General features: G+C 65.1%; 1 protein-coding gene across 1 annotated transcript; it reads left to right on the forward strand.

Moving 5' to 3' along the window:
• The first annotated feature begins 4,389 nt into the window (after positions 1 to 4,389).
• Positions 4,390 to 12,044, forward strand: GFAP (glial fibrillary acidic protein). The gene is made up of 9 exons (XM_063354595.1): positions 4,390 to 4,895; positions 5,633 to 5,693; positions 7,127 to 7,222; positions 7,303 to 7,464; positions 8,432 to 8,557; positions 8,771 to 8,991; positions 9,207 to 9,250; positions 9,854 to 9,939; positions 10,235 to 12,044. Exons 1-9 carry the CDS (start codon positions 4,420 to 4,422, stop codon positions 10,274 to 10,276), a joined length of 1,314 nt encoding a protein of 437 aa, XP_063210665.1. The 5' UTR covers positions 4,390 to 4,419; the 3' UTR covers positions 10,277 to 12,044.
• The last annotated feature ends 611 nt before the right edge of the window (positions 12,045 to 12,655 follow it).

Genomic DNA, 12,655 nt, shown 5'->3' on the forward strand with positions numbered 1-12,655 from the left:
GCCGGGCAGCCCCGAGGTCCCCCCCCAGTGCCCTGGGACGGTGTCACCAGCGAGGACCAAGGGTTTTGCCTGCAGAAACGTCCGCTTTGGGCCACCTTCCTACCCCCTTGGTGACGCTGGGTGTCCCCATCCTGCCACAAAAGTGACGTCCCTTGGGACAGGCAGTGGGTGACAAGGGACCTCCATCCCCACAGCCTTGCTGCTGGGGGACGGTGACTGTCCCCTCGCACCCCCGTTTCCCCCCTTTCGTGCCACGCCAGGGCACATCTGGGCACTGGCACAGCTGGCCGCCGGCGCCAGCTGCCCTCGGGGGTGACAAAGTGTGGCAGGAGCAGGACAGGGAGGGCAGAGGCGGCTGGGGACGCGCTGCCGTCCCATGGGGACCGGGGTCACCGCCTCCTGGCAGCGGCACATCTCGCCTTTGTCTTCTCAGAGGCTGGAAGCTTCTAATTAAAACTTCTCAGCCCGCTCCCAGTTCGTTTGTCTCATTAAGCGGCGGGGGGGGGGGGGGGAGAGGGGGGGGGCAGAGCCCGGCTCCGCGTCCCCGCAGCCGCCGGGAGTGACAGCTTTTCCCCGCTTTGATCCCGGCTGCGTAGGAGCGGGGAGAAAATCAGTCTCCGGGGAGCGACGCGGGGGCTGACGCAGGACCCCGCTGCCTCCCCCCCAGCCCCGTCCCCTGCCCCGCCAGGGCTGCGCACCCCGGGGGACGGCAGCAAGGGGATGGAGGTCCCTTGTCACCCCGGGCTGTCACGCAGCGTGTGTCCCCAGGGACGTCACTCTTGCGGCAGGATGGGGACACCCAGCGTCACCAAGGGGGGAGGAAGGTGGCCCAAACCGGGCGTTTCTGTGGGCGAAACCCTTCGTCCTCGCTGGTGACACCGGCCCAGGGCAAGCGGGGGGACATGGGGCTTCCCAGCGTGGGGACAAGGAGCTTCTGGGGAGTAACAGACGTTGTCCCTCTGTGCTGCCCCAGTGCCACCAGTCCCACCAGTATGACCCCCCAGTGGCTCTGGGTCCCCACAGATCGCACCCAAGGGGCCGTGGCCATTGCCACGACCCTCTCTGACCGGCCACTGTCGGTGGCCCGGCGATGGTGGCCGTGGTCCAGCGGGGCCTGGCCGTGTGTCCCTGTCAGGGAGCCTTTCCCGGCCATCGGCTGCCATCTAGCTGCCAGCCCTGTCCCCAGCCCTGTCCCTGCAGCGTCCCCTGCACCCCAGGGACCCCCCCCGTCCCCCAGGTCCATCCCAGCAGCCTCTCGGGGCACCCACCGCGTGCTGCTCCGCGGGTGCCACCACGCGTCCCTTATGTCCCCGTGTCCCCAAAACACCCCCATCGCCTGCCCGGGCTGTCCCCAAGGACAGTTTGTGGCCAAGACGCCGTGACTCGGGGGGGACAGTGCCCATGGTGGCCCCGTGCCCATCACCGCTGTCGCCCTGGATCCGTCCCCCCCCCGTGTTTCCCGGCAGCGCGGTGCCCCGGCACAAAGGCCCCCCACGGCTGTGCCGGCTCCGGCCCCGCACAAAGCCCCTTTCACCCGCCCTGGCACCCGGCCCGCGCCCGCGGAGGGGTCCCGGCCCTCACCCCCCCCCACCACCACCCCCGCCATGGGCCAACGGGGGGCAAAGACCCCCCAAACTCATTGCACGTGTGACCGGCGACAAGGCCACAGCCAGGCAGGATCGGGCCCCAGCCCCGGCCAGGCTGCAGCGGTGACGGGCCAACGCCCCCACAGACCCCCCCCCGGGGTGGAAGGGACTTGGGAGGCTTCAGCCACTTTTAATTAGCAGCCTGCCTTAATTAGCAACTCGGCCTTAATTAGCAGCCTGCCCCGCGCTGCCGGCCGGCCTGCCAAGCGCCTCGGCCCCTCGCTGGGGCCACCCGGCTGCGGCGGGGGGTGCTGAGCCGCCGGGGCTCGTCCCGGGGACGGGGGGCACGACACGGGGAGCGTGGGTGTGCGTGGGTGTGCGTGTGTGTGGTGGGGGTGTGTGTGTGTGTGTACGCGCGCACACGTGTGTGTGTGTGTGCATGTGTGTGCGTGTGTGTGTGCATGCGTGTGTCTGTGTGTACATGTGTATGTGTGCATGCACACATGTGTGCGCACGTGTGCGTGCGTGTGTGCATACATGTGTGTGTGCATACGTGTGTGTGCATGCGTGTGTGCATGCGTGTGTGCATGTGCGCGCGTGTGTGCATGTGCGTGTGTGTGCATACGTGTGTGTGCACACATGTGTGTGCATGTGTGTGTGTGCGTGTGTCTGTGCGTGTGCATGTGCATGTGTGTGCATGCACACCTGTGTGTGCATGTGTGCGCACGTGTGTGTGCGTGTATGTGCACACACGTGTCTCTGTGTGTGTGCGTGTGTGCATGTGAGTGTGTGCACACGTATGTGCGTGCGTCTGTGTGCGTGTGTGTGCATGTGAGTGTGTGCACACGTACGTGCGTGTGCGTGCGTGTGCGTGCATGTGTGTGCACACGTGTGTGTGCGTGTGTATGTGCATGTGTGCGTGTGTGTGCATGTGTGTACGTGTGTGTGCATGTGCGTGTGTGCGTGTGTGCACGTGTTTTTGCACACATGCGTGTGTGTGCATGCGTGTGTCTGTGTGTACATGTGTATATGTGCATGCACACATGTGTGCGCACGTGTGTGTGCGTGTGTGCATACGTGTGTGTGCATGCATGTGTGCGTGTGCGCGCGCGTGTGTGCATGTGCGTGTGTGTGTGCATACGTGTGTGTGCACACATGTGTGTGCATGTGTGCGCGTTTGTGCACACGTGTGTGTGTGTCCATGCGTGTGTGTGTGTGTGCACGCGTGTGCGCAGTGGGTCGGCCACACGTGTGATATCGTGGTGCCCCCGGTGGATACACGGATTTGGGGGGGGTGTGAGCCGTGCACGCGTGTGTGGCGGGGGGGTGTGCGTGGCAGGGTGTGTGCACAGGCATGCGGGGGGGGGTCTGTGCGCACACATGTGTGCGCCTGTGAGTGCACGTGTGTTTGTGTGTACACGTGTGCGCGCACACATATGTTTGCACACGTGTGTTTGTGTGCATGTGTGTGTTGTGTGTACACATATGTTTGTGTGCACACACGTTTGTATCCACACGTGTGTTTGTGTGCACGCCTGTGTGTGCAGGTGTGTGTTGTGTGTGCAGGTGTGTGTTTGTGTGCACGTGTGTTGCGTGTGCACACGGGTGTTTGCGTGCACACGTGTGTTGTGTTTGTGTACATCCGTGTTTGCGTGCACACGTGTTTGTATCCACACGTGTGTGTGTACGCGTGTTGTGTGTGCACACGTGGGGGGGTGTGTGTGCACATTTGTGTTTGTGCGCATGTGTGTTGTGCGTGTGCACACGCGTGTTTGCATGTGCATGTGTTGTGTGTGTGCACACGTGTGTCGTGTGTTTGCATGTATATGTGTGTTGTGTGTGTGGTGTGTATGCACACGTGTGGTGTGTGTGCACATGTGTGTTGTGTGTGTGCACACGTGTGTTGTGAGTGCGCACATGCATGTTTGCATGTACATGTGTGTTGTGTGTGCGCACACGTGTGGGGTGTGTGCACATGTGTGTTTGCATGTACATTTGTGGTGTGTGTTGTGTGTGCACACGTGTGTGTGCACACGCGTGTTTTCATGTACGTGTGTGTTGTGTATGTGGTGTGTGTGCACACCTGTGTTGTGTGTGGTGTGTGTGCGCACATGTGTTTGCCTGTACGTGTGGTGTGTGTGTGCACACGTGTTGTGCGTGTTGTGTGTGTGCACATGCGTGTTTGCATGTACATGTGTGTTGTGTGTGTGCGCAGGTGTTGTGTGTGTGCACACGCGTGTTTGCATGTACGTGTGTGTTGTGTGTGTGGTGTGTGTGCACACGTGTTGTGTGTGTCGTGTGTGTGCACACGCGTGTTTGCTTGTACGTGTGTGTTGTGTGTGCACACGTGTGTTGTGCGTGTGGTGTGTGTGCACACGCGTTTTTGCATGTACGTGTGTGTTGTGTGTTGTGTGCGCACATGTGTGTTTGCATGTACACGTGTTGTGTGTGTGCACGCGTGTGTTTGTGGCACGGCAGCCAGCCCCCCCCACACACACAACCCCCCCCCGCCGCTGCCCCGCCGTGTGGTGCCCAGCCCCACGCTGCCCCCCGGTGCTCACACCGCCGTTGCCCCGTGGCCACCGGTGGCCACCGCTCTGCCTCCCACCCTGGCGCGTCCCCCGGGTGCCCCCCGGCCGCGGCGTTGGGGTGGGGGCGGCGGGGGGCCGTGCCGCGGTGCCAGGCTGGGTGCCAGGGCGCGTCCGCGCCCGCCGGGCGCCACAAAGGCCGGCTTTTGTGCCTGTTCTTCGGCTCTCTGGCCGGTGGCCACCGCCGGGGGGGCAACCGGGCTCCATAAAAACCCCCGGTCCCGGCACATCCCACCCCCTGCGGCATGGAGAGCCAGCGGCTGTCCTCCTACGGCCGCCGCTTCGGCCCCGCCGCCCCGCTGTACCGCGCGCTCCCCGCCAGCCCCCCGGCTCGGCCGCGGGCCACCCCCCGCGCCCGCAGCACCCAGCCCAGTCCCCGCGGGGGGGCCCGCCTGGGCTGGGGCAAGATGGACTTCTCGCTGGCCGCGGCGCTCAACTCGGAGTTCCGGGAGACGCGCACCAACGAGAAGGTGGAGATGATGGAGCTCAACGACCGCTTCGCCAGCTACATCGAGAAGGTCCGGCTCCTGGAGCAGCAGAACAAGGTGCTGGTGGTGGAGCTGAACCAGGCGCGGAACCAGGAGCCCTCGCGTCTGGCCGACGTCTACCAGGAGGAGCTGCGTGACCTGCGGCGCCACGTGGAGCAGTTGGCCACCGCCAAGGCCCGTCTGGAGATCGAGAGGGACAACCTTGCCGAGGACCTCGGCAGCCTCCAGCAAAAGTAAGGTGCTGCCCTGCACGGGGTAGTCCTGGGGACCAAGGTGGCCACCAGGAGCAGGATGATGGTGGGGACCAGGGTGGTGATGGGGACCAAGGTGGCCAGCAGGAGCAGGATGATGGTGGGGACCAGGGTGGTGATGGGGACCAAGGTGGCCACCACGAGCAGGATGGCCCCAGAGAGTAAAGTGGCCACCAGGACAGGACTGAGAGGGACCCCTGGGATGGGTTTCAAGGGGACTACCAGGACCAGGGTGGCCACCGGGACCAGAGTTGCAGCAGGATAGTGATCGGGGTTTTCCTGGGGACCAGTGTGGTGATGGGAACCACGGTGGTGGCAAGGACCAGAGTGACCCCTGGGACCAGGATGGGGACCGGGGTGTCCCCAGGGATCAGAGCGGCCACTGAGTCAAAGACCAGGGTGGCCGCTAGGACCAAGGTAGCCCTGGGGACCAGGCACTGGTGGAGACCAGGGTGGTGACAGGGACAGGGGTGGCAACGGGGACCGGGGTGACCCCTGGGACCGGTGTGGGCGGTGGCGGGGCGGGGGGCACGGGACGGGCACGTGCGCTGGCACGGGGCGCTGGGGGAACGGGGCTGCGTCAGCCCGGGGGAGCCCGGCCACGGGGCTGAGAGGAACGGTGCTGAGTAACGGTGCTAACGAGTCACGGTGGCCAACGCGTCATGGTGGCCAACACGTCATGGTGGCCAACGCGTCACGGTGGCTCTGCTCGGGCGCAGGCTGCAGGAGGAGGTGACCCTGCGGCTGGAGGCCGAGAGCAGCCTGGCTGCCTACAGGCAGGTGAGGGCAGGGGCCGGATCCTGCGCCCCCGTCTGCACCCCGGGGGGCTCGGCCCCCAGCTCAGCCTCCCGTGGGGATGGAGCGGGGATGGAGCCGGGATGGAGTGGGGATGGGGACGGGAATGGCGGGGACGGGATGGCGATGGGGCTGGGATGGGCTGGGATGGGAAGGGGATGGGGCAGGGATGGGCAGGGATGGGGCAGGAAGGGGCAGGGATGAGGAAGGTTGGGCAGGGATGGGGATGGGATGGACAAGGTTGGGCAGGGATGGAGCAGGGATGGGATAGAGACGGACAGGGATGGGGCAGGGATGAGCAGGGATGGGGTAGGGATGGACAGAGGTGGGCAGGGATGGAGTGGGGATGGGCAGGGATGGAGCGGGGCTGGATAGGGATGGGACAGGGATGGATAGGGATGAGGCAGGGATCGGGCAGGGAATGGCAGGGATGGGGCAGGGATGAGGCAAGGATGAGCAGGGATGGGGGTGGAATGGAGCAGGGACGGGCAGGGATGGAGTGGGGATGGGCAGGGATGGGACTGAGATGGGCAGGGATGGAGCAAGGATGAGCAGGGATGGGACAGGGATGAGCAGGGATGGGGTTGGGAGATGGGGCAGGGAAGATGAAGGATGGAGCAGGGATGAGCAGGGATGGGCAGGGATGAGGCTGGGATGGACGAGGATGCGCAGAGATGGAGCAGGGATGGACCAGGGACGGGACAGGGATGGAGTGGGAATGGACAGGGGGGGCAGGGATGGAGCTGGGCCGGGGCCGGGATGGAGTGGGGATGGGGCAGGGAATGGCGGGGACGGGGCTGGGATGGGGCTGGGACAGGGCTGGGATGGGGCACGGATGGGATGGAGATGGGGCAGGGATGGGCAGGGACGGAGCAGGGATGGAGCGGGAAAGGGGTTGGGATGGAGCAGGGATCGGGCAGGGATGGGACAAGGATGGGGTAGGGATGGGCAGGGATGGGGCAGGAAGGGGCAGGGATGAGGAAGGATGGAGCAGGGATGGGCAGGGATGGGGATGGGATGGACAAGGATGCGCAGGGATGGAGCAGGGATGGACCGGGGACGGGACAGGGATGGAGTGGGGATGGACAGGGATGAGCATGGATGGGGCAGGGATGGAGCAGGGATGGGATGGGGATGGGGCAGGGATGGGGCAGGAAGGGGCATGGATGGGGAAGGATGGGCAGGGATGGAGCAGGGAAGGGACAGGGATGGACATGGACAGATGGGACAGGGATGGGGCAGGGATGGGCAAGGACAGGGCAGGGATGGGCAGGAGCAGGCAGTGAGGGCCTGGGATGTCTCGTGGTGGGCGGAATGGGGCAGGGATGGGCAGAAGGAGGCAGGGATGGGGCAGGAGCAGCAGCTCGGGAGGGAGCAGACCCTGGGGACGGTCCCTCCCGTCCCCCCTGCGGTGGCAGGACGTGGACGCCGCCGCCTTGGCTCGCCTGGACCTGGAGCGGCGGGTGGGGACCCTGCAGGACGAGATCGCCTTCCTCCGCAAGGTCCACGAGGAGGTAACCCCGTGCCGGGGGGGGGAGCTCAGGGGGGTCCCGGGGCTCGGGGGGGGCCGGGCTGATCCCCAGTGTCGCCCCAGGAGCTGCGGGAGCTGCAGGAGCAGCTGGCCCGGCAGCGGGTGCACGTCGAGGTGGACACCAGCAAGCCGGACCTGACGGCCGCCTTGCGCGACATCCGCAGCCAGTACGAGGCCATGGCCACCAGCAACGTCCAGGAGACCGAGGAGTGGTACAAGTCCAAGGTGCGCTGGGAGCCGGTCACCCAACGGATGGGTGGCCTTCGGAGGTGTCACCTTCGTGGGGCTGGGGTTGACGCCCCTAGGGTTGGATGGCTCTGCTTGGTGGTGGCTGTCCCCTCCTGGGATGTCACCTTCTCAGTTGGGTGGTCCTTCCTGGTGGTGGTGCATGGGGTTTGGCATCCCCGCTGTCCCCACTCATGTCCCGTGTCCTGGTTGGGTCCCCGCGGGAGCAGGGATGTGTCCCCCACAGTGAGTCACACAGGCACGGTCCCTAAGGAGTTGTGTTCACAGTGACGTGGCCCATGTGCGCCACCCCACAGAGTTGGGGACGTGTCCCCTGTGACATCCCGCAGCACCATCCCTCCCGCCTGCAAAGCAAGGACATGTCCCCAGCAACACCTGCCATCAGGGATGTGTCCCATGTCCACTGTCCCACCACCCCAAGAGAGCAGGGACGTGCCTCCACCACACGTGCCATCAGCCGCGTGCCCCACGTGCACCGTCCCCTCCACCTACGAGAGCCAGGACACGTCCCTGGCACCACGTGCCATTGGGGACACATCCCGTGTGCGCTGTCCCCACGACACGTGCTGCTGGGGCCATGTCCCTCCCATGGGAGCTGGGACATGGCCCCAGGACACGTGCCTTTGGAGAAGTCCCTTGTGTCCCTTCCTGCTGTGGGAACAAGGACGTGTCCCCGGTGCCACATCAAGTGCACGTCCCATGTGCATGGTCCCCTCTGCCACGGGAGAAGGGACATGTCCCCAGGGACACATGGCACTGGGGACGCGTCCCATGTGCACTGTCCCACCACCCTGCAGTAGCAGGGACGTTTCTCCACATGCCACGTGCTACTGGGGCCATGTCCCTCCCATGGAGCAGAGCTGGGTCATGTCCCCACGCCATGTGCCACTGGGACACGTCCCTGCCGTGTGTTCCCATCCCATGGCATGTGTCCCCCCGTCACCAGTTTGCCGACCTGACGGATGCGGCCGCCCGGCACGCGGAGGCCCTGCGTGCGGCCAAGCAGGAGGCCAACGAGTACCGGCGCCAGCTCCAGACCCTCACCTGCGACCTGGAGGCTCTGCGGGGTTCGGTAGGTGATGGCCATGGGGTGCAAGGGGAGGGACACGGCCTCGGGGAGCTGCCACCACCACGGGGTTCCCTGGCACGGCGGTGGGGACTGCCACCCAGTGCTGGGGGAACGGCTGGTCCCCAAGGCTGGGAGCTGGATGGGCACCGTGGAGAGCCCCTTGCTCCTGGGAGAAGGTGGCCATGGAGGGTGTCACCTCCCCTCGTGGCCCCCCAGAACGAGTCCCTGGAGAGGCAGCTGCGGGAGCTGGAGGAACGCTACGCCCTGGAGACGGCCGGCTACCAGGACACGGTGGTGCGGCTGGAGGAGGACATCCGCAGCCTCAAGGAGGAGATGGCCCGGCACCTACAGGAGTACCAGGATCTGCTCAACGTCAAGCTGGCCCTCGACATCGAGATCGCCACGTACCGCAAGCTGCTGGAGGGCGAGGAGAGCAGGTGACAGCGCAGAGGGGGCTCCCTCCTGCCCCTCTCCCCCTCCCTGGCCATGTCCTGTACCATACCCCAGTCCTCGTGGTCCCCCTGGGGTGTCCGACCTGCCTGGGGACTATCCTCCGTCCCTCCTGCCCCAGCCCTGGGCAGGGCTGAGCTGGTGTGTGGGGGGGTGGCAGGATCCCGATGCTTCTCCAACACCCCCCCCGTCACTCCTCCAGGATCACCATCCCCGTGCAGAGCTTCTCCAACCTGCAGATCCGAGGTGAGGCTGTGGCCACACGTCAGGCACAAGCGGGGGTGGCTTCTGGGGGCTTCGTGGGAGGAGGCACCATCTTGGCTGTCCCTGCCCCATCCAGAGGGACCAGGAGGTTTTCCTCCAAATCTCAAGGAACCAGGACTCCTGGGTTCTCCCAGGCTGGGGGGAGAAGTGTGCCATGGCCACATCCCCAAGGCCAGTGATGTCCCCAAGGCCAATTGTGTTCCCCAGTGCCAACTGTGTCCCCAAGGACAGCCCTATCCCCAGGGATGTGCCCAATCACATCCAAAAGCCACCCACGTCCCCATGACCAACCACATCTCCAAGGCCAAATGTGTCCCCAGTGCCAACTGCGTCCCCAGGGCTAATCACGTCCCAAAGCCAGCCACATCCTCAGTGCCAACCACATCCCCAAACGCATCCCCAAGGCCAACCACGTCCCTCAGGCCAACAGTGTCCCTGAAGCTGATCATGTCCCCAGGGCCACTGTGTCCCATGGTTCAGGGTTTTCCAGCCCAGCCTGTTCCCTTTGGGCCCCTCCACTTGAGCGTGGCTGGAAGGGCTACCCCAGGCACTGGGTCACCTCCATGTCCTGCCCACATCCCCTAGAGACCAGCCTGGACACGAAATCTGTGTCAGAAGCCCACGTGAAGAGGAGCATCGTGGTCAAAACTGTGGAGACCAGAGATGGAGAGGTGGGAAGTCCTCATCTGTGTCACACATGCTGCCTCCCCTCCACCCCGCCTCCCCATGGGAGGTCCCCAAGGGGGTCACTCATCGTGCACTTGGGGCCACCATCCGTCAACCCGAGGACCAGTGATCCCAGTGCCCTGCCAGCACAGATGAGCTGGCTCTGGACCATGGTGGAGCTAAGCCTGGCAGAAAAAAGTGTCCCCATCCCTGTCCCCAGGCTCGTTCGGAGCCCAGGCAGGCTCAGCCGGGGAGGAGAGCCTGAACCCGGGGTGACGGTCCCTCTCCTTCTGCCTCCAGGTGATCAAGGAGTCCAAGCAGGAGCACAAGGAGGTGATGTAGGGCCGGGGAGCCGCAGCAGCCGCACGCTTGTAGCCGTAGCTCCGTAGGTCCTGTCCGACGCTGCGAGGGAGCCCCACGGCTGGGCACGGGGTCGCGGGAGGAGCCGGTGGTGCTTCGGCGGGGGGCATCGCCCTCCCGCCCACCCCTCGCCTCTCCCACATCACCCCGTGCCCCAGGGACCCCCCTGACACCCTGTTCGGGGCTGGCTGATGGCAAAGCACCCGTCCCACCGGGCACCGTGTGGGAAGGGGATGGGCAATACCCGGGGGAGGCGAGCGGTGCCGGGCGGAGCCGAGCTGCCCCGCTGGGATGCTGCGCGTCCCCACGGCACGGAGGGGACGGTGATTTAAGGTCCGTGCCCACGCTCGCGCTGGGTCTCCAGCTCACCGGTGCCCACGGAGAGAGCCCGTCCTGTTTCGATCTCCACGCACTGGTTGGACAAAATGACGGTGCCAAGAGCATCTCTCCCTGCATCCCGCCTTGCTGCCCACCCTCTGGTCCGGGAGGCCACCCCGAATCTCCCCAGTGCACCCAGGCCCTGAGCATCCTTGGCGGGGGGGGCTACAGGGTGCAAGGTACAGGCTGGTGAGGGACATTTCCCTGTCACCAAGCATTGGTTGGGCTTAACCAAGAGGCAGGGGCAGGACGAAGAGGAGGATGGAGAGGCAGGACACTGTTGGGATGGTATCAAAGGGTGATGAAATGGGGATAACGAGGGGTTCCTGGGGACACTGGGGTGTCCAGGGTGGTTTGTGGGGCCGGAGCAGCGATGGGCACAGCAGGCTGGGTGGCCTTGTGGGCTTCTCCTGGAACAGGGCTATGGGGCTGTGCTGACCCCCACTGGGTGTCCCCCACCAAGGTGTCCGAAGGTGTTCCCATCGCCACGGTGGGGAAAACCAGTCCTGAGGTTCTCGTGGCGAGGGGTGACCCACGGCCGTGCACCTGGCCCCTCGCCTGGGGGTCCCACGCAGGTGAAAATGGAGAGGAGGGGAGTGCAGAGGAGGAAGAGGAGGAGGGTGTCGGGGCACCCACGGGTGATCTCACAGCAGGAGGTGCCTCCCGTGACCCAGGAGTGACGGGGAGGATGGACAGAGCCATCCTTGTCCTGCCTGTCCCCCCCTGGGTCACAGTAGGAGCCAGGGGGGACGGGGACTGGGGCTGCCTCTGTCACAATCCTGCCAATGGAGCCCAAGTCCACCCCCCCCATGGGCCTTCAAGATGAGGTTGGAAGAAATCCCTCGTCCCTGGGCTCCACGTGGCCCTGTTCCCCCATCCGTCCTCCCCCCAGACCAGCACATGCCACCGGTCCACCCAGGGCCACCGCCCAGCCCCGCGCTCACCCGCAGCCCCCGTCCCACCTTTGATTTAGCTACTGACCACGAGCCAAGCCTGCCCTGATGCCACCTAACGCTGGAGCAATGACCCAGCAGCGCTTCTCGTCCCCCGTAAGCCCTTTGGGATGAGCACACGGGGTGCCACTCGGATGCCATCCCCCTTGTCCCCTCTGTCCCCCTCGTCCCCTGGCTGAGGCGCTGAGCCTGCTTTGCAGCTAACGGCTCCAGAAAGGCCATTCCCAGGGGCAGGAGACCCGCGTGCTGCCCAGGTTTGGCATCTGGGGTGGGACGACGGTGGCCCGGGGGGGTCTCAGTCCCCTGCGAGCAGACTCCGGCTGGAGCTTTGCAGCCCACGTCGCTGCTGAATTGATGCACTAACGCCCGCCCGCGGCAGCTCGAGATGAGAAATAAAGCTAACGCAAGCGCTGCGCTTCCATGGTCGTGCCTGCGATGCGCCGGTGACGTGGGTTATTTGGGATTAGCCGGGGCGGCGAGACCCTTTGGAGCCCAAACCAAGCTCGGACTCGCCAGGGGACACAAGCTCAGCGCTGTACCCCAAGGCACGGCCAACGCGTCATGGGGCAACACCCCCCAAGGGACTGCAGCCTCCCCAAGGGGAGGTGGGTGCCGGAACAACCCCCCCGAGCCATCAGGCAGGCAGTGGGGTGGGAGAGACCCCCTTCCCAGGAGGGAGGGAGAGGAAGCAGGGATCTACTCGGGGTTCTTCAACCTCAAACCAGCTCCTTTCCCGTACAAACCCAGGCTGCGGTTCCTGGGAAGCCCCTGGGATGGGCTGCAGCTGCCAGGACTGATGGAGGATTTGAGCTCCTGCACCGTCTACGTGGTTCAAGTGCCTGAGCACCACCAGGACCCTCAAAGCTGCCCCCCCCCCCGACAGTGGGATTTCTCTTGGGAAAGCTGAAATCCCCAAAGCACATCCTTGGAAAAAGGAAAGGAGATGAGCTCCATGGGGAAGTCCTGCTCCTTGCCGAGGAGCAAGCAAGTGGTCACCTAAACCCCGTAGAGATGCCATCCTCTTTGGAGG

This window comes from Chroicocephalus ridibundus, chromosome 17, assembly GCF_963924245.1.
Source record: "Chroicocephalus ridibundus chromosome 17, bChrRid1.1, whole genome shotgun sequence".
NCBI classification, from domain to species: Eukaryota; Metazoa; Chordata; class Aves; order Charadriiformes; family Laridae; genus Chroicocephalus; species Chroicocephalus ridibundus.